We start from the raw sequence: 19,873 nt of genomic DNA, 5'->3' as shown, positions 1-19,873 counted from the left end.
TTCCACCAAAAGAGATGGAAATTGGCAACATGCAACAACATGGATGGACCCCAAGGACACCAACCACAGGTGAACTAAGCCAGCCATGGAAGGACAAATACTGAATGACTGCACCCATCTGGAGGGGTCTGCATTTCTTCAGCATTTGCTCATAGCAGTTATGGTCTTTGCTGGTCCTTCAGGGATCCTTAGAAAGCTGAGCTAGTTTGCTTTATCTCCTTGCTGCTGTGTGACAGGAAATCTTAACTTACAGAGAAGGAAGGGGCCACAGGAGGTCAAAATATCCAAGGCGCGTCTACTGAAAATTCTTTCACATCCTGCAAAACTGCCCACTTGTTGCTTCAGGGACAAAGTCTTTGGAGATTTCTGTGAGTCTTTTCCCCAGGGCTAAGCTGAGTGTCAGTCATTACTGCTGGCCTCTGCTCAGCAGAGTTTATGCTGGCAAGGCACCCTTGCTCAGAATGAGGAGTCCCAGGCCTTGGAGCTGCAGGCCATCGAGCTGCCAGAGGCCCGAGAGGCCGGAGCACCCAGAGAAAGCTATTTTGACCCTTGCATTATTTCCCTGGCACCTCGTGGGGCTGACGACAGACTATCTTTCTTGCGGGAGGACTCGCGAGAAGACATGGCAGCACTATCACTCCTAGCAGGAGGCCTTTACGTTCCAGAAGGTGACTCCGGGACACCACGCTCTTTTCAGTGATGTGGCTCATTGGAGCCTTCCAACATTAGGAAGTTAGAATATGAATTTGCATCCCCATTTCACAAGGCAGCAGCCCAGTGTCAGGTTCCTTGCCTGACGTTGCTGACAGGGCAATACAAAGTATCTTCATGTTGGACACCTCAGTTTCCTCAATTGTAAAATGGCACAATACATATTTCCTGAGACCGCAGAAAGAATTAAATGAGCTATCATGGGGTAAATGTTAGTAATATATTAATTGCTGAATAATTCCCCCACTTAACTTCCTCTCACCATTTATCTCACTGGGGAATATAACAAAAGCTATGTGTTACCTAAAGTTATGTATTTTTCACATCATTCCATCTTAGTATATGTGCTGCCGAAGCGAGCACACATCATTCCATCTTTATAGCAGTTCTATGACATAGGTACCATTTTTATCATTCCTACGTCATAGATGAGGAAGCTGAGGCAAAGGAAGGTTACCCATCTTTCCCTAGATCACATATCAAGACAACGACAGATGTTAATACAAAATTAGGTGTGGCCGGTTTCGGATTCTTACAACCAATGATGTGTACAGACTCTCAAAGATACGAAATTCTTATGATAATGGAATGCGCTTCCTCATCACTTTCAAACTATTAAACTGTGATCTTAAATGCAAGAAAATATGAATAAAAGATGAAAGAAACTTATAATGCAGCAACATAGCAATGTGATGACAGATGGTGTGATCAACATACTTTAAACATTCACACTTTCAACTGAATGCGTGTAGCCTTTCTTTGTGTCAGGCCAGTTTCTCAGCCTTCCTTGTCACCTCCCTGCTTCTTGTAATACTTCGCAGAAGCTTCTGCAGCTTGCTTTCCTATCAGAAGATCAAAAATATGTAAAAAGTTTTGCCTCTATTTTGTAGTTAGCCAACAAACTAATATGTCCATTGAACTCAATGGACAATGTTTCAACTTCCCCAAAACCACAACTGCAATGTATTTCTGCTATTTTGGAGTGTTGCAAAAACATCCATGAAATCAACATTTCTAAGACTATACCCAATTGCTCAATTTCTGAACTATATTTTTAAAAGGCTGTTCTTTTTTTTTTTTTTTTTAATTTTTTTTTTCAACGTTTATTTATTTTTGGGACAGAGAGAGACAGAGCATGAATGGGGGAGGGGCAGAGAGAGAGGGAGACACAGAATCGGAAACAGGCTCCAGGCTCTGAGCCATCAGCCCAGAGCCCGACGCGGGGCTCGAACTCACGGACCGCGAGATCGTGACCTGGCTGAAGTCGGACGCTTAACCGACTGCGCCACCCAGGCGCCCCAAAAGGCTGTTCTTAAAGTCAAATGGTAATTTACATCTGTCTCTTATTTTCCTAATTCTCTTTTATTTTCATAATTAAAAGTTTTTAAGTATATGGACATTTAAGCAATTTGAAATCTTCAGAGAAATGACAACAGTAGGACCTTAATGGGTCTATTTAGGAATCATATCACTCAAAATAAAAGTCTACTTTGTTCCTCTATAGAAAAAAAAGTGAAAAAGGCAAATTGAAATTTCTTGCATAAGACAGTGTTTCCAAACATGCTTTAAAAGCAGTAACTTTTATTTGCAAGAGTTAAACGTACCACAACATAAAAAAACTGGTAAAATGGGACAATTCTGACTGGGGCAGAGAGAGGAAATATAGGGCTCTTCTTTATTTTACTGTAGATGTCAATGAGGTCCCATGTTACATCCTAAAATATAGATGGAACATTTAGAATCCTGACAGAAATCGTCAGAAGGCCACTCTAACATGAGGCCAACATCTGTACACAAAACGGATTCCTATTTTTAACATTTTGTAGCTCCATTTATATGATGCTTCTTACTGTATGGAGTTTAACTGACTTTATGAAACAATTCCTCTGAATAAGAATAAAATATGGTATCTTAAACTTCATATTCAAAATTTGTACAGTAACACAAGAAAATTGCTCCTTGCTTCTTGTAATTTTCAGCTCCTCCCAAATTAAATTTCATATTGAAGTAAAGAATCATGATCATTTTTTTTTCTCTGCATCTGTTATTTAGATGCCATCTGATCAGCACAATACTGATGTGATAGAGTCTAAAATACACATGGTTTGTCAGTAAGATACTACCTCACACTAGTCAGAGTGGCTAACATTAGCAACTCTGGCAACAACAGATGTCGGCAAGGATGCAGAGAAAGAGGATCTCTTTTGCACTGCTGGTGGGAAAGCAAGCTGGTGCAGCCACTCTGGAAAACAGTATGGAGGTTCCTCAAAAAGTTAAAAACAGAACTACCCTATGACCCAGCAACTGCACTACTAGGCATTTATCCAAGGGATACAGGTGTGCTGTTTCGAAGGGACACATGCACCCCCATGTTTATAGCAGCACTACCAACAATAGCCAAAGTATGGAGAGAGCCCAAATGGCCATCAATGGATGAATGGATAAAGAAGATGTGGTGTATATATATACACACACACACACACACACACACACACACACACACACACAATGGAGTATTACTTGGCAATCAAAAAGAATGAAATCTTGCCATTTGTAACTACGTGGATGGAACTAGAGAATATTATGCTAAGTGAAATTAGTCAGAGAAAGACAAATATCATATGACTTCATTCATATGTGGAATTTAAGATACAAAACAGATGAACATAAAGGAAGGAAAGCAAAAATAATACAAAAACAGGGAGGGGGACAAAATATAAGAGAATCTTAAATACGGGGGACAAACTGAGGGTTGCTGGAGGGGCTGTGGGTGGGGGGATAGGCTAAATGGTAAGGGGCATTAAGGAAGACACTTGGGATGAGCATTGGGTGTTACAGATAGGGGATGAATCACTGGAATCTACTCCTGAAAACATTATTGCACTATATGCTAACTTGGATGTAAATTAAAAAATAAAATTAAATAAATAAATAAATAATAAAATACATGTGGCTCCTGAATTCCATAACCTTAGAACAGAAACTCACCAACATGCACAAGAAACCTAAATGGGTATAAGCCTAACCTGAGTATAAAATGTATATTTAAAAAGTATATAATAAGGGGCACCTGGGTGGCTTAGTCAGTTGGGTATATGACTTTGGCTCAGGTCATAATCTCACAGCTTGTGGGTTCGAGCCCCACGTCAGGCTTTGTGCTGACAGCTCAGAGCCTGGAGCCTGCTTCAGATTCTGTGCTTCCGTCTCCCTCTGCCCCTCCCCTGCTCGTGCTCTGTCTCTCTCGGCCTCTCAAAAAATAAATGTTAAAAAAAAATTGTTTAATGTATGTAAGAAAAGTATGTATGTGTATGTATACATGTGTCTGTATACACACACACACACACACACACACACACACACACACACACACAAAGTCTCCAAGTCTTCCCTTTGGAATCCCTCAAGCTCTAGGAACTATGTGACTGGTGTTATATAAGCACAGCTTAGTCTCAAAATTTTTGGAATTTTATGCATCAAAAGTCAGGGAAATACTAGAAAATGTAGATGGCTTCTACACAAATGAAGCCGGGTTTACCAACCATAATTCAAAGATTCAGCAATATGATGGAAAATGTTATAAAATTAGCCAAGAAAAGATGTTAGTTAAACTTCATTAAACGAAGTTCCTGCTGGTCACTTAGTACCAGGTATAATGGTTATTTCTCTACTTTCTAAACTGACTTGAAATCATTTCAAATAACCATTTAAAAGGGACATGGTTCCATTTGAATTTTAGAAAGGCACATTTCTTCTTGTTTTCAACAATGTAGCCTTTAATTTGAGGGTATAGCATTGAGTAATAATCCATCAACTAAATACCTTTTTATACAACATAAGGAATAGGAGGTACTGTAATAACTGTTCATATCAGTTAGAGAGAAAATACAACTAATAGCTAAACTGTTTTAGTAATAAAACAGGTTACTATTATTTCCAGATAACTAAAACAAAATTAATCCAACACTGTAGTAGTAGATTATCATATTTTTGATAACCAGAATCTGAATACCATTCCCATACGTGTAAGTTTTAATGAGAAGCAAAGCCCCCTCAGTCACTATGTAAGCCGAAAAACCAGATATTTCTTCTACCTCTCTGAGGGTAAGGGCATGGCCACTTGACAAATCACATCCTCCCATCCAGGACTTTAAAATTAGAGAGAATGACTTAAGGCCCTACAATTAATTGAAAAATTAATCACACAGCAATGGCAAACATCTAGCAATGATAGAATATGTGTTCATATAGTCATTCATTCAAAACTTATTTACTACATGCCTTTCATTCATCCATTCATTCACAATTGTACTAAAAATCTACTAGGTGCCTTTACTCTGAGCATTGATATCAAGAGTACAGTACTAGCAACAATATCTTAACCAGATGATTTCAGGGTTTCTTGCTGTCTGCCCTCCTTAGGTCTTTGGCATATTCTAGACTTTGGTTTCCATCCGAATCATAAACCTGGAGAAATAGAAAGCCTGGGGGACAAGCTTTTTGACATTGGTGTGGGCAATGATTTCATGGATATGACCAACAAAAACAAATATAAACATGTGGAACTATAGCAAACTAATAGGTTTCTGTATAGTAGGGCTACGCAGGTGGCTCAGTTGGTTAAGCATCTGACTCTTGATTTATTTAGGCTTAGGTCATGATCTCAGGGTCATGAGATAGAGCCCCGTGTTGGGTTCCACACTGAGTGTGGAGCCTGCTCAAGACTCTCTCCCCCCTGCCCCTCTCCACTGCTCACTCTCAATCTCTCTCTCTAAAATAAGTAAATAAATAAATTGAATTGAAATGAAATGAAATGAAATGAAATGAAATAAAATAAAATAAAATAAAATAAAATAAAAACAGGCAAAGGAGCTGAATAAACATTTCTCGAAAGAAGAGATACAAACGGCCAACAGATACTTAAGAAAAGGGAACTCCTGTACACTGTGAGTGGGAATGTAAATTGGTTTAGCCAGTATGGAAAACAGTATGGAGATTCCTCAAAAAATTAAAAACAGAACTGCCATATGATCCAGCAATCCCATTTCTGGGTAAATACCTAAAGGAAATGAAATCAGGATTTCAAAGAGTTATCAGCACTGCCATGCTCACTGCAGCATTGTTCACGAGAGCTAAGATGTGGAAACAACCCAAGTGCCCATAGAAAGAAGGATGGATAAAAAGGATGGAACATTATTCAGCTGTGAGAAAGAAGGAAACTCTGCCTTTGACGGTAACAGGGATGAACCTGGAGGACATTATGCTAAGCGAAATAAGCCAGACAGGAAGAGACAAATACTGTATAGTTTCACTTTTATGTGGAACCTAAAAATAGAAAGAAAAAAGTTGAACTTGTAGAAGCAGAGAGAGTAGACGGATGGTTACCAGGGACTGGAGGAGTGGGGGAAATGAGGAGATGCTGGTCAAAAGGTACAAAGCCGCAATTCTGCAGGGTAAGACTAGAGAGCTAATGTACAGCATAAAGACTACACTTAGTAACACCGTACTGAACACTGCAAATATGCTAAGACAGTAAATTTCAGGTGTGCCCATCATACAAAAAAACCAACTTTGTGAGATGCTATGTTAATTCATTGACTATAGCAACATTTCACTATATATGTATAACAAATCAGTATGCTGCACACCCTAAATACATACAATTTTTATTTTCTTATTTTTCTTTTTCTTTTTTTTTTTAATTTGCATCCAAATTAGTCAGCATATAGTGCAACAATGATTTCAGGAGTAGATTCCTTAGTGCCCCTTACCCATTTAGCCCATCTCCCCTCCCACACCCCCTACAATAACCCTGTTTGTTTTCCATATTTATGAGTCTCTTATGTTTTGTCCCACTCCCTGCTTTTATATTATTTTTGTTTCCCTTCCCTTATGTTCATCTGTTTTGTCTCTTAAAGTCCTCGTATGAGTGAAGTCATATGATTTTTGTCTTTCTCTGACTAATTTCACTTAGCATAATACCCTCCAGTTCCATCCACATAGTTGCAAATGGCAAGATTTCATTGTTTTTGATTGCCAAGTAATAATCCATTGTGTATATATACCACATCTTCTTTATCCATTCATCCATCCAATGGACATTTGGGCTCTTTCCATACTTTGGCTATTGTCGATAGTGCTGCTATAAACATGGGGGTGCATGTGTCCCTTCAAAACAGCACACCTGTATCCCTTGGATAAATATGTAGTAGTGCAATTGCTGGGTCATAGGGTATATTTCTTTAATATATTTTAAAAAGGAAAAAAATTAATTGTAATAGATATTCTAAGTCGAATGAGATTTAAATCACAGGTGATAATATAATATCAGAAAATCATTCATTCCCCTCCAAATTATTCTACAGATTCAGTGAAAAATCAGTCAAAAACCAAGCAGTATTTGTTGTGGAATTTGATTCCAAAAAAATTTACATGAAAGAGTAAAAATACAGGACATTGGAAAACCTATTAAAAAGAAAAGAACAAAGATATAAAGATGTATCATAATGTTTCACAACATTAATATTAATGTATTCATGATGCTAGAAAACACCAAGAAATTAATGGAATAAAATTTCTGGATTGCAACTTGGAAACTATTAGTGGTCAAGAAGTCAAGATAACAGTTACCACGAGATTTGTTTTTTAATGAATTAGAAGAGAAGAGAAATTATCAGTGTAACACAACTATTAGGTGTGGGCATAGCTTAATGAACATTTTGTTTAGTGTGTGTGTGCACGTGTGTGTGCTGCGTGTGCATGGGTGGTGAATCAGGTTATAAGGTAAATTCATTTCTTACTGTGCCCAACTCTATAAAATGTCCAAAACACATTGAAACAATAAAGGAACAGAATAGCACATGGGAATTTGGAATATGATTAGGGTGATGTTTCAAAGCTAAAGGAAGAAGGAGAACTATTCAATACTGAGGGTTGAGACAATGGCTATCTACATAAAAATAATTTAATAAAGTTAGTGCCCTATCACGCACAGTAAATAAAAGTACATTTCAAATGGATTGAAAACTGAAAGGTGAAAAACTCCTATGAAAATACTTCTATAAAAATGATAGGAGAAAACAAAAACAGTGAAACTTCCTCACAATAAAAAACACCATGCAAATGTTTAAAGACAACTGGGAGACAGTATTTGTAATTTCAATAAAAAGTACAAATCAGTACTTAAAATTTATAGCTGTCTTCCAGACATCAATTTAAAAATATATAAGCCCAATAGATAAATGGATACAGGACGTTAACGAACACACATATTCATATATATAAGTATGTCCAACTCCAAAATGCAAATTAAAACAAAAGTGATACAGCTTTTAGCACTCATGCTGCCAAAAACCAAAGAGTTTAATAATATCAAGTGCTGGTTAGGATCGAGGGAGAATTATAGTCAAATATGGGACTAAGGGAGAGAGAGGTAAACTGTCACTTTAGAGGGCAAATTGCAAGTCTGTATTAAAAGTAAAATGCACACAATTTCTGATTCAGCAATTCTACTATGTGGTATTATCCCTAGAGGAGCACATGCAGTCATGCCCAGAGAGAGAGATGTAGAAAGAAGTGTTCGTTATTGAATGGTTTACAATAGAATAAAAGTTCAACAAACTGGGGTACATTGAGAGGAAAATGTCTAAGAAGGCTGGTATATTTATACTGTGTGCACAAGTAAAAGAAACAAGCTATGCCCATGTAATATGGCTAGATCTCCAAGAATTAATACTGAATGATAACAGAAAGCAATATGCAGAACAATACATTTGGGTTTAAAACACTAATTTTAAAGAATACAAAACAATGCACACAGTACTCTATAGTCTCTATGAATACAAACACACACACACACACACACACACACACACACACACACACACACACATTGAACAGAGGTTACTCCTGGAGAGGAGAGACTTGAGACAGAAGCAGGGGTTGTGCAAAAGGGCTTTGACTTCCTCTGACAAGTTGTTTTCAACACCAGAAATTCTATTTGGCTATTTTTCAAACATGCTTTGTCTTTTTTTTTTTTTTGATAGCGTAATATTTTCTCATGTTTTAATATTTCTTCTTCTATACCTCTACCTACTATTTCTATGATATAACAACTCTAGACAATCTAATCCTGCTGTTCCTCAGTTGACTCCCAGTCTTGGGAACTACTCCACTGTATTTTGTATTTCTGACTTGTAAGTCTTCAGTAGAGATTCCACAGCCAGAGCAGGCGATGTGTCCTTCCATAAAGTTTTTTCATTTGCTTCTCTGCAGAATTAATACCTGCCAGGGTCATGTTTGTGTTATTTTTCAGCTTGCAGGCTCCTGTATAATCCAAGTAATGTAAATGTGCACTCTAAATCTCATTGAGGGCAGGCCCTTGACTTTGAGTACTCAGGGTCTTTGTTTTTGATGCAGAACAAGGCTAAACCAAGGCTAAAATCATGGCCTGGTGCTAACCCACTGTTCCCCACCCCTTCTCACTTCCTAGGCCAAACCTCTTTTCACTGTATTTCTAGCTTTCTGGCAGTTTTCAGTTCCACCTTTCTGGAAGGATCGGCTTTCTGGGGATTTTCAGTTCGAGCTCCCCTCCTTGCTTAGATTCAAGGCCTTATTCTCAGATCTGTGGCTCTTGGAACTCAAATACCTTGTTGACAAACACAAAGAAAACCAACACATCAGTTCACAAACTTGATGCCTGGTCATCAGTTTTGGCTGGCAGATATTGTTTTTACTTTTTTGTGTACTTAACTAAATACTTAAAAGAATGTTTGAGATATTTTAAATTTTCTAGATATGGTAGGAGGATTTTCAGATTCCCTAATTTACTATATTGCTGGAAATAAAAGGTTACAATATTTTTTTAATGTTTATTTATTATTGAGAGGCAGAGAGAGACAGAGCATGAGTATGGGAGGGGCAGGGTCTGAGGGAGGCACAGAAGCCAAGACAGGCTCCAGGCTCTGAGCTGTCAACACAGAGCCTGATGCAGGGCCTGAACCCACAAACCGGGAGACCATGACCTAAGCCAAAGTCGGACACTCAACCAACTGAGCCACCCAGGCGCCCCAAAATGTTTCAATATTTTTGAAAATCAACTCACTTTTACTTATGTAATTAAAAATTAATTTAAAGTGCTAAATACAAGGGTGCCTGGGTGGCTTAGTCAGTTAAGCATTCGACTTCAGCTCAGGTCACAATCTCTCGTTTCATGAGTTTGAGTCCCACGTCAGGCTCTGTGCTATCAGGAGCCTGCTTCTGATTCTGTGTCTTCCTCTTTCTCTGCCCCTCTCCCGCTCACACTCTGTCTCTTTCTGTCAAAAATAAATAAACATTAGAAAAAAAAACCTAAAATGCTAAATACATATCAGAGAAAAAGAAACTACTTCTCTATATGTGCTTCATTGAAGATGTAGCTTTTGACTTAATTCTGAAAGACTGGGAAGATTTGAATGTAAGCAGCAGACAAGGGAAGAGATGGGACTATATCCTATCAGGTTCCCTGTCCCACTTATGCTAGGATGTCCCGTCCCTGCTCCTTACCACCATCATTGAACTTTTTCATTGGATTCTTCACCCAAGGTTAACAACCACGTGATTATTAAATCATTTGTCTTCTCATGTTGACGGGGTGGGGCACAGTTACACAGCTGTTCTTTAGGTATAGAGCAGTGGTTCTCAACTGGGCAGATTTTGCCTCCCCAGGGGACATGTGGGTGGCACCGTGTGGAGAGCTTTTTGGTTGCCACGACTTGGTGAGTGCTACTCAAATCTAGTAGGTAGAGGCCAGGGATGCTACCAAACATCCTCCAGTGCCCCCCAGTAGCCCCACTGCCCCTACAACAAAGAATTATCCCGTTTAAAAGGTCAGTATTTCTGCTAATGAGAAACCATGGTGAATGCGTGCAGCTACTGCCACTTATACCACTACGGTGGCTCCCTCTTCCATATCTTTCTGTCACTCTGAATGCTAATATTCACTTTGTTTTTCTCTGTACATCAGCAGCGTCTGCAGAAGGTGTGATGACTGAGAGTCCGGCCCTGAGAAACATCACACCCATTTGAACCTCCTCGGAATCATTCTAAGGTCTTCTCTGCCACAAGGGGTCTGAGCAGCCAAATATAAGGGACTCATTATTCTTTTTCTTTTTCGACTAAAAAGTCCATTTCTTTTTCTCTCTTCCTGAATCCTTTTTCTCAATCTCATGGACCAGGTTAGAGTCTGAGAGGTCCTAACCCTGACTTCTTGCCTCTAGCTCTAGGCAACACGCCTACCTTCCTTTCCCGACCTTAATGAGTCTTCTCAAATTTCACTCCATACCTTAATTTAAATATCTATTCCATTAGTGACTGCTTTGTCTGACTCCCCGTTTCACCAGGACCTTGCCAGGCCAGCTGCTAACATTTCAACATGGCAAATAAAATTTGTCATCAGGGAGAGCCTACCCCAACATTACCAGGGTGGTCAAGAAAACTGTCCGCGTATGTTTTGATTTTAACCTCTTTAGTTAAACTATAACACATTGATTGAGATACCAAACACTGTAATATGCAGAGGGAAAGAAAAAAGAATAAAGTAACAATAAAGAAAACACTCTAACTGCTGTAACACAAACAATGAATTTCAAACACTGACAATGGAAAAATTAGTGATGTAAAAAAAAAAAAAAAAGTCCATTATCAAAAGAGCAGTTTTAAAAGCCCAATGATATCAGAAAAGGGGAAAAAAAGGGGAAAAAAAGAAAACCTCTTATTCTTAATCAGTTATACTTTCACAAATATATTCATAATCTCCACAAATGTAATTTCTATAACAAATGTATTTAAGAATAAGGTAATTAAAATATTTGTTTTCATTGTTTTTGAAACTTTATATATTTTCAAAAATAATGTAAGTTTCCTTAAAATAGGTATAACTGTTTTTTTTTTAATTTTTTTTTCAACGTTTATTTATTTTTGGGACAGAGAGAGACAGAGCATGAACAGGGGAGGGGCAGAGAGAGAGGGAGACACAGAATCGGAAACAGGCTCCAGGCTCTGAGCCATCAGCCCAGAGCCTGACGCGGGGCTCGAACTCCAGGACCGCGAGATCATGACCTGGCTGAAGTCGGACGCTTAACCGACTGCGCCACCCAGGCGCCCCGGTATAACTGTTTTAATAATACCGTTGAGGGAAATGGATAATTGGGCATTAAGAAAGACAGCATATATACTGATTAATAGCATGGCCCCCGGCAGCACACTTCCTGGATTCAAAACCATGCTTCAACTTCTCATCTGGGACCTCAGTCAATTCACTTGATTTCATTGTGCCTCCTTTTCCTCATCTGCAAATTGCAGATAGTAATAGTACCCACTGCACAGAGTTGTTATGAGGACTGAACTACATTATATTTAGAAATATATACATTGTCTGTAGTCAATCAATCCCATGTGTCTGTTAAGTAAATAATTAGCAACATTTTAAAAACATAAAATAAGTAAATGGTCAGGCTTCCATGAATCAAAGGTCATGTTTTCCATTCTTCCAGGCACAGGATCCTGTGTTTCCCCAGTCTCTAGCATCTTTGGTAAGGAAGCATGCTAGGAGCTGGGCCAGTGTCATCACGATGGTCCAAAATGTGCAACTAATGTATTATATTTGAATCTCTCCACAAGAAACATTTTATCTCCTAACAGAGAGATCCATTTCTAAAAGGGCCTGAGGGAAAGAGAAAATAATAAGGACAACCTAGAAATGTAAGTGCAGTTCAAGTACACAATAATATCACAGTATGAAAACATTCCACTCATAAAGTGGATTAAAAATCCTAGTGACAGCAATAAGAAGAAAGCCCATGGTTCCTAATGAGCTTGAACACATCTTCAGACTTAACTTCTGTATTTCAGTAAAGGCGGTCCCTAACACCAAGCATTTCGATGGGCAGGAACCATGAGAACAACCCTACATGAAGACGCAACCAGCTCAAAAGTCCACTGTTTCAAAATCAACGTCAAATCTTTTCTTTTGTCTAATAAAAACGAATCCAGATTTACCTAAGGAGAGATTTTATTCAAAGAGTCTATTGCGGTAAGGAAGATGCTCCAGACTTTGGATCTGTCTGCAAGTATCTCAGAACCAAACAGAAAACACTTTCCTTTTACAGGAAGCAGGGGTGTGGGGCGGGGAGGGGGGGGGCAGGTCAGTGGGCACTTTTGAGGGGAAACAGAACAAACTGGTGGATGGAGGCAGCATGATCGGGCTGTGCTCAGGCCTCGTGCTTGCTCAGACTTGGGGCAGACCAAAGTTCAGGGGCCCGGGAGGAAGAAAAAGCCTGACTAAAGCTTGATCAAGCCAAGGCAGATGATAACTAATAGACCACTGTGAGTGCTAGGTCTCTTCCGAATGGCAGGAATACTGGTTTTAATAGAAGAATTAGAATAAAAGAGTAGTTAGGAGTTAAACCCTCCAAATGGGTTAAGTAAGTAAATAACCAGCCCAATACCAACTGAAAAGTCCACTTTTTTCTCTCTTCCCGGACACCGACCCTTTTTTTCTCAGGGTCCTTACTGGGTAAGTGAGGGGCATGATGTTGCCAACATCACCTGGCTTGTCAAAGGATTTGCAAGCTTAGGTTCTCATATGGGTCTGTCTTGAAGAAACATTTCATCTGACGAGGAAAATCAACAAGTAGAACATGCAAAAAGTAAAAAATTAGGTAACAACACAAGACACAATTACGTTTTACAATTAAGGATAATTCCAAATACTGGAATAGAGACTGAGAACAAACAGTTGTACAAAGTCATAAGAAATGGTCTCCAAAAAAAGGTCAGTGCAAACATACTGCAAAAAGGTCAGTATCAGAGGGGAGATGTGGGAAGCATACTGTTTGTATGAGAAAAAGAGAAACAGTTCTTAAGACAAAAGGACAGTTAAAGACTAGACAGGTATTGGATAAAACATGCTATTGACCCAATAAATGGGTTTACAATATTTTAAATTCTAGTTATACTTTTAACATTGTTACTAAAACAGACAACTACTCTTACTCATTTAAAAAAAATCTGAGGGGCGCCTGGGTGGCGCAGTCGGTTAAGCGTCCGACTTCAGCCAGGTCACGATCTCGCGGTCCGTGAGTTCGAGCCCCGCGTCAGGCTCTGGGCTGATGGCTCAGAGCCTGGAGCCTGTTTCTGATTCTGTGTCTCCCTCTCTCTCTGCCCCTCCCCCGTTCATGCGCTGTCTCTCTCTGTCCCAAAAATAAATAAACGTTAAAAAAAAAAAAAATTAAAAAAAAAAAAATAAATAAATAAAATAAATAAATAAAAAAATCTGAGATTACTTTTGAAATACTGGAATCCAAAACTGTGAAAACGAAAGCAGAGCTGAGTTTCAGCATAGAATACTTTACTTATTTTTCCACAGGACTGTCATTGACTCATTTAGGAGCATCTTTCATTTCCCTGCCTAAAGGTCTCCCAGGACCTCCTCAATGCAGATTTGAATGGACGTACCAGCAAGAATTGATGAAAACGTACGAGCATCTGCCAATCAAAATGAACCTTCCCTTCTTCTCTGGCGTCCCTCTTCTAGAGAGGCTTCCTTAACCTTCCCACGTCTGACCAGCTGCCCCTTCCCTGCACACCAAGCACATTGCCCTCTTTGCCTTAGACTCCTACATGCTCCCTTCTAATTGGATGAGGTACTGGTATGTTTCTCCCATCAGACCATGAGCAGGGATTAATACCTCATGAAGCAAAATGCAGTCACTTAACCAAACACAAAAACTTTGGGGGGGGGGGCACTGTATTATTTGAAATGTGGTACATTTACCGGTCAGTGATATGTTATGACTCTCCAAGGAAAGGTTAGAATACTTTGTCATCATTTCACCTCGGATGGGTAGACTTGTCAAAGGTGAAGCTGTAAGAAAAAGATCAGGTGACTACATATTATTATCAAGATGAAACAATATTTTACTTATTTTTCCACAGGACTGACATCGACTCATTTAGTAGCATCTTTCATTTCCCTGCCTAAAGGTCTCCCAGGACCTCCTCAATGCAGAGATTTGAATGGACGTACCAGCAAGAATTGATGAAAACGTAAGAGCATCTGCCAATCAAAATGAACCTTCCCTTCTTCTCTGGCGTCCCTCTTCTAAATTTTTTTTTTTTCAACGTTTATTTATTTTTGGGACAGAGAGAGACAGAGCATGAATGGGGGAGGGGCAGAGAGAGAGGGAGACACAGAATCAGAAACAAGCTCCAGGCTCCGAGCCATCAGCCCAGAGCCCGACGCGGGGCTCGAACTCGCGGACCGCGAGATCGTGACCTGGCTGAAGTCGGACGCTTAACCGACTGCGCCACCCAGGCGCCCCTGGCGTCCCTCTTCTAGAGAGGCTTCCTTAACCTTCCCACGTCTGACCAGCTGCCCCCTCCCTGCACACCAAGCACATTGCCCTCTTTGCCTTAGACTCCTACATGCTCCCTTCTAATTGGATGAGGTACTGGTGTGTTTCTCCCATCAGACCATGAGCAGGGATTAACAGTTCATGAAGCAAAATGCAGTCACTTAATCAAACACAAAAACTTTGGGGGGGAGGGCACTGTATTATTTGAAATGTGGTACACTTACCAGTCAATGATATGTTATGACTCTCCAAGGAAAGGTTAGAATACTTTGTCAACATTTCTTCTTGGATGGGTAGACTTGTCAAAGGTGAAGCTGTAAGAAAAAGATCAGGTGACTACATATTATTACCAAGATGAAGCAATACTTTACTTATTTTTCCACAGGACTGTCATTGACTCATTTAGGAGCATCTTTCATTTCCCTGCCTAAAGGTCTCCCAGGACCTCCTCAATGCAGAGACATTTGAATGGACGTACCAGCAAGAATTGGTGAAAACGTACGAGCATCTGCCAATCAAAATGAACCTTCCCTTCCTCTCTGGCGTCCCTCTTCTAGAGAGGCTTCCTTAACCTTCCCACAACTGACCAGCTGCCCCCTCCCTGCACACCAAGCACATTGCCCTCTTTGCCTTAGACTCCTACATGCTCCCTTCTAATTGGATGAGGTACTGGTGTGTTTCTACCATCAGACCATGAGCAGGGATTAACAGTTCATGAAGCAAAATTCAGTCACTTAATCAAACACAAAAACTTTGGGGGGCACTGTATTATTTGAAATGAGATACATTTACCTGTGGGTGGTATGTTATGACTCTCCAAGGAAAGGTTAGAATACTTTGTTATCCTTTCTTCTTCAATGGGTAGACTTGTCAAAGGTGAAACTGTAAGAAAAAGAACAGGTGGTTACATAGTATTATCAAGATGAAACAATACTTATTTTTCCACAGGACTGTCATTGACTCATTTGACAGCATCTTTCATTTCCCTGCCTAAAGGTCTCCCAGGACCTCCTCAATGCAGAGATTTGAATGGACGTACCAGCAAGAATTGATGAAAACGTAAGAGCATCTGCCAATCAAAATGAACCTTCCCTTCTTCTCTGGCGTCCCTCTTCTAGAGAGGCTTCCTTAACCTTCCCACATCTGACCAGCTGCCCCCTCCCTGCACACCAAGCACATTGCCCTCTTTGCCTTAGACTCCTACATGCTCCCTTCTAATTGGATGAGGTACTGGTGTGTTTCTACCATCAGACTATGAACAGGGATTAACAGTTCATGAAGCAAAATTCAGTCACTTAATCAAAAGTAAAAACTCTGGGGGGGGGGGGCACTGTATTATTTGAAATGAGATACATTTACCTGTGGGTGGTATGTTATGACTCTCCAAGGAAAGGTTGGAATACTTTGTTATCCTTTCTTCTTCAATGGGTAGACTTGTCAAAGGTGAAACTGTAAGAAAAAGAACAGGTGGTTACATAGTATTATCAAGCTATGTATTATCATACATACAAGCTAGTATGTAACAGCTAAAATGTTATATTGTATACTATTTAATGAAAAATGTTTCAGGAAGCTCCAATGAACTAGGTCTCATATGCTCCCAGAGATTCAGAAATATATGGAGCTATCAAATGTGACCAAATTTCCAACTTTTTCTATATTCTTTTTTTTTACTGAAAAATACCTACTGATTTATATCAAGTAGCTTTAAAAAAATTCATTGTCTTATCCTACCACTTGTAGTTTCTTTATAAAACATAAATGAAGACATTGAGGAATTAGATAAGAGTGGTAGAAAAGACAGACATGAAGAGGCAGAAAGAAAATGAGTAAACAAAGACAGAGAGACCATAATAAAGGGGCATTAAAAGAGGACAGAGAAGATACAATGAACACACAGTGAAGGTTTCTGTTTGTCTTCCAGTGACAGACCCAGCCGCCCTCTACCAAAGTGACTTTTGGTTTTCCTCTGTCACTTCTTTCATCTTTTGAAAACCTTTATTGAAGAAGAAAATTGCCATTTCCACCTGGCCCACTCATCTGGAGAGTGTATTCTGGTTACGGTTTCTTTGACTTCAAGGCACCTGAACTTACCTCCCATGAAAACCACCCCAACTCTATCAAGTAAGTCAAAAAAGGGAAAAAGGCTTATTTATGAGTGTAGTCTTGGCTGCATTCTTTCAACATCTCATTCAATTCAAATTAAACCTGAGCCTTTTTTTATTTCACTTTCTTAATACTCTGCTCAGAAACTTACTCCTAGTGCAAGATTAGATTTCCAGTTCTTTTCTCATGTGCCTGAAAAATATTATCAAAATTAGTGATCACCTTTGTTGGTTCAGCTTATACATAGCTTTTACAATACTGCCTAATAAAAAATCTACCTAGCAGGACCTAGCTCTCCAATAAGCTGTATTCCAAAGGCTTGATCACTTCAACGCAGCTTTGGAAGGTAGAATGCACTTCCTCCTTAATCCTTTAATGAAATTAATATGTAAATCATACCATGCTCTGACAATGATTATAAAGGAAAATATGCCCTGAGTTTCTCACTGGGCTATCAGGAATACAAAACATTTCTTCCAACCGCATCTAATATTCATTCATTTATATTCTCTCTCTCTCTCATTCTCTCTCGGTGTGTGTGTCTCCCCTCCTCTCTTTCCCTGTCTCTCTCTCTCTCTCTCTCACACACACACACACACACACACACACACAGCCAAAAGGCTCTTATCATCATTCTTCTCCTGATAAAAAAAAGTATTGTTTTTTCCATTCTTGAGCATAGCTCACTTAGAGGTTGTATTTAAGAGGAAATATCTCAGGAAGATGAAGGCGGATGTGATTGGCTTGTGGATCGGAAGCCAGGAGGGTGCGGATGGGAAGGAATGAGCTGTTCTAGATCATCTGTTCTGTGAAACTTGCAAAACATCAACTTGGATACCTTTGCTTCCTTGCCTGGGAGTTCTCTTTTCTTGGCCTAGCCTGCTGCAGAGCTGAATACAATCGTGAGGGTTCCCCCCACATTCTTTACCCCTAAAAAAGCCTATAATCCTTTGAAAATAATATCACTAATAATACTAATAAACGATATGAGATGGTCTAATATCTGATATTTATTAGACCATATCATTTATTAGTAGTAGTAGTATTCGTACCACCAACAGCAATAAGAAAGTGACATAAGCTGAAAAAAGTGTTTTATTTCTAATTCTTATTTCACTTAAATAAGTAAATATGTAGAGCCCCTGATACATGCTTGATGCTGGTAAGGACAATGAGGCTGAGTAAACTTGGTCCCTCCAGGGTGACATGGGTCATATTAATATCGATTAAGCCCACAATGTGATTGAGAGTGATTAAAATTTCAGAGTGCCACCCACTGGCTGTATTGACTATAACTAGCTTGTGTATTTCCCAAATTGGCGTGTGAGCTGCAGAGTACGAAGCCAGGTTTCCATCTCTGAGGGACTCTGGTGATGGAACAGAGGTGGAGATAATGCCAAGGAGACGGGCTTGGAAGCTGGGGTCATTTTGCATTTCTCGATTTCAGGACCTGGATGGAAGAGCCCACCAGTATTCGAGCAAGAAGAGAAAAGAGGTCTAGGTGTGGCATGGGCAAAATCCAAGCTTACAGAAGCTGAAGGAATAGGAGGAAAAAGAAAAACCAAGCTTCAAGAGCAGGGAAGTTTGGGTAGCTCCAGAATGTGCTAACTGTTGTGACCACGGCCAGTCCATATATTAAAAATACAGACATCTGTAAACCAGCCGCCACCTGTATCCTAACTTTATACATTCATTTATCTTGATCAGGCTCCAGGTTCCACTGAACAAGCCCAAGTGCAAAAGGAAATGTGTAACTCTTGTGATGTTTTGCCTTGGGAACAGTCCCTTTAAGAGGCAAGGTACACAAACCTCTTGAGTGGAAAAAGCAGGGCAAGTCTCCGGAAGGTGTGAGAATAGTAACAGTGAGAAGTCCTTTGTTTTTAATCAAAAAAGTGGGAATGTAAACCTTACTGCTTTCAGTAGGAGGACACTGGCAGGAGGCTGATTCAGCTGAGGTTGATGTTTAAAGGAAATTGGCAGGAGAGTCAGGCAGATTGGTTTGAATACTTTTCCAAAAGGATTAGGCTGAGTCGCAGAAAGAAATTCAAAATGGAGAGGCAGGAACTTTGTATCCTAATCCAAGTGCTGCCTCTGACTTGTTACCTGGGGTTTCATTTCATGGAGGAAACAGGAGGGATCAGAAAAGTTGTATAATATTGAGTGACGGTACCAAGATCATAGCATACATTCCTCAATGTATCCTGCTCACCCCTTTCTTAACCGTTGCTGGAGATTTTCCACTTGACATTCTTTTATAGGTAGTGGCCAAAATGCCACATGAAATAGTAACATCTAGTAGTTTTTTCTTTTTTTTTAATTTTTTAATGTTTATTCATTTTTGCAAGACAGAGAGAAACAGAGCACAAGTAGCGGTGGGCAGAGAGAGAGGGAGACACAGAATCTGAAACAGGCTCCAGGCTCAGAGCTGTCAGCACAGAGTCCAATGCGGGGCTTGATCTCACGGACCACGAGATCATGACCTGAGCCGAAGTCGGATGCTCAACCGACCGAGCCACCTAGGCACCCCACATCTAATAGTTTTTCTAAGGATTAAAGATTTTTCTCCCTCTGCAGGGGCAATGGGACATGAGGGTGTTGCATCAAAGAACTGAGTAACATCCTAATTTTCAACTATTGTTAGGTTCATGTAAGATAGCAAAATGGTC

General features: G+C 39.7%; 1 protein-coding gene across 3 annotated transcripts in view; it reads right to left on the bottom strand.

Moving 5' to 3' along the window:
- The window catches only part of EMB (embigin), a 49,291-nt gene that overhangs the window by 19,125 nt on the left and 10,293 nt on the right, over positions 1–19,873 (bottom strand). Inside the window, exons 2-5 of one of the 3 annotated variants that reach the window (XM_030330130.1) lie at positions 16,461–16,550; positions 15,894–15,983; positions 15,326–15,415; positions 14,522–14,611 (exon numbers count right to left, since the gene is read on the bottom strand). In XM_030330130.1, the coding sequence (XP_030185990.1) occupies positions 14,522–14,611; positions 15,326–15,415; positions 15,894–15,983; positions 16,461–16,550 (360 nt within the window). The remainder of the gene's footprint in view (positions 1–14,521; positions 14,612–15,325; positions 15,416–15,893; positions 15,984–16,460; positions 16,551–19,873) is intronic. The other 2 variants (XM_030330149.1, XM_030330139.1) reach the window with 2 other exon arrangements.

Source organism: Lynx canadensis, chromosome A1 (assembly GCF_007474595.2).
Source record: "Lynx canadensis isolate LIC74 chromosome A1, mLynCan4.pri.v2, whole genome shotgun sequence".
Lineage (NCBI taxonomy): Eukaryota > Metazoa > Chordata > Mammalia > Carnivora > Felidae > Lynx > Lynx canadensis.
Note: the sequence above shows the minus strand (reverse complement) of the source record. Positions and strands in the feature narration are given on the sequence as shown.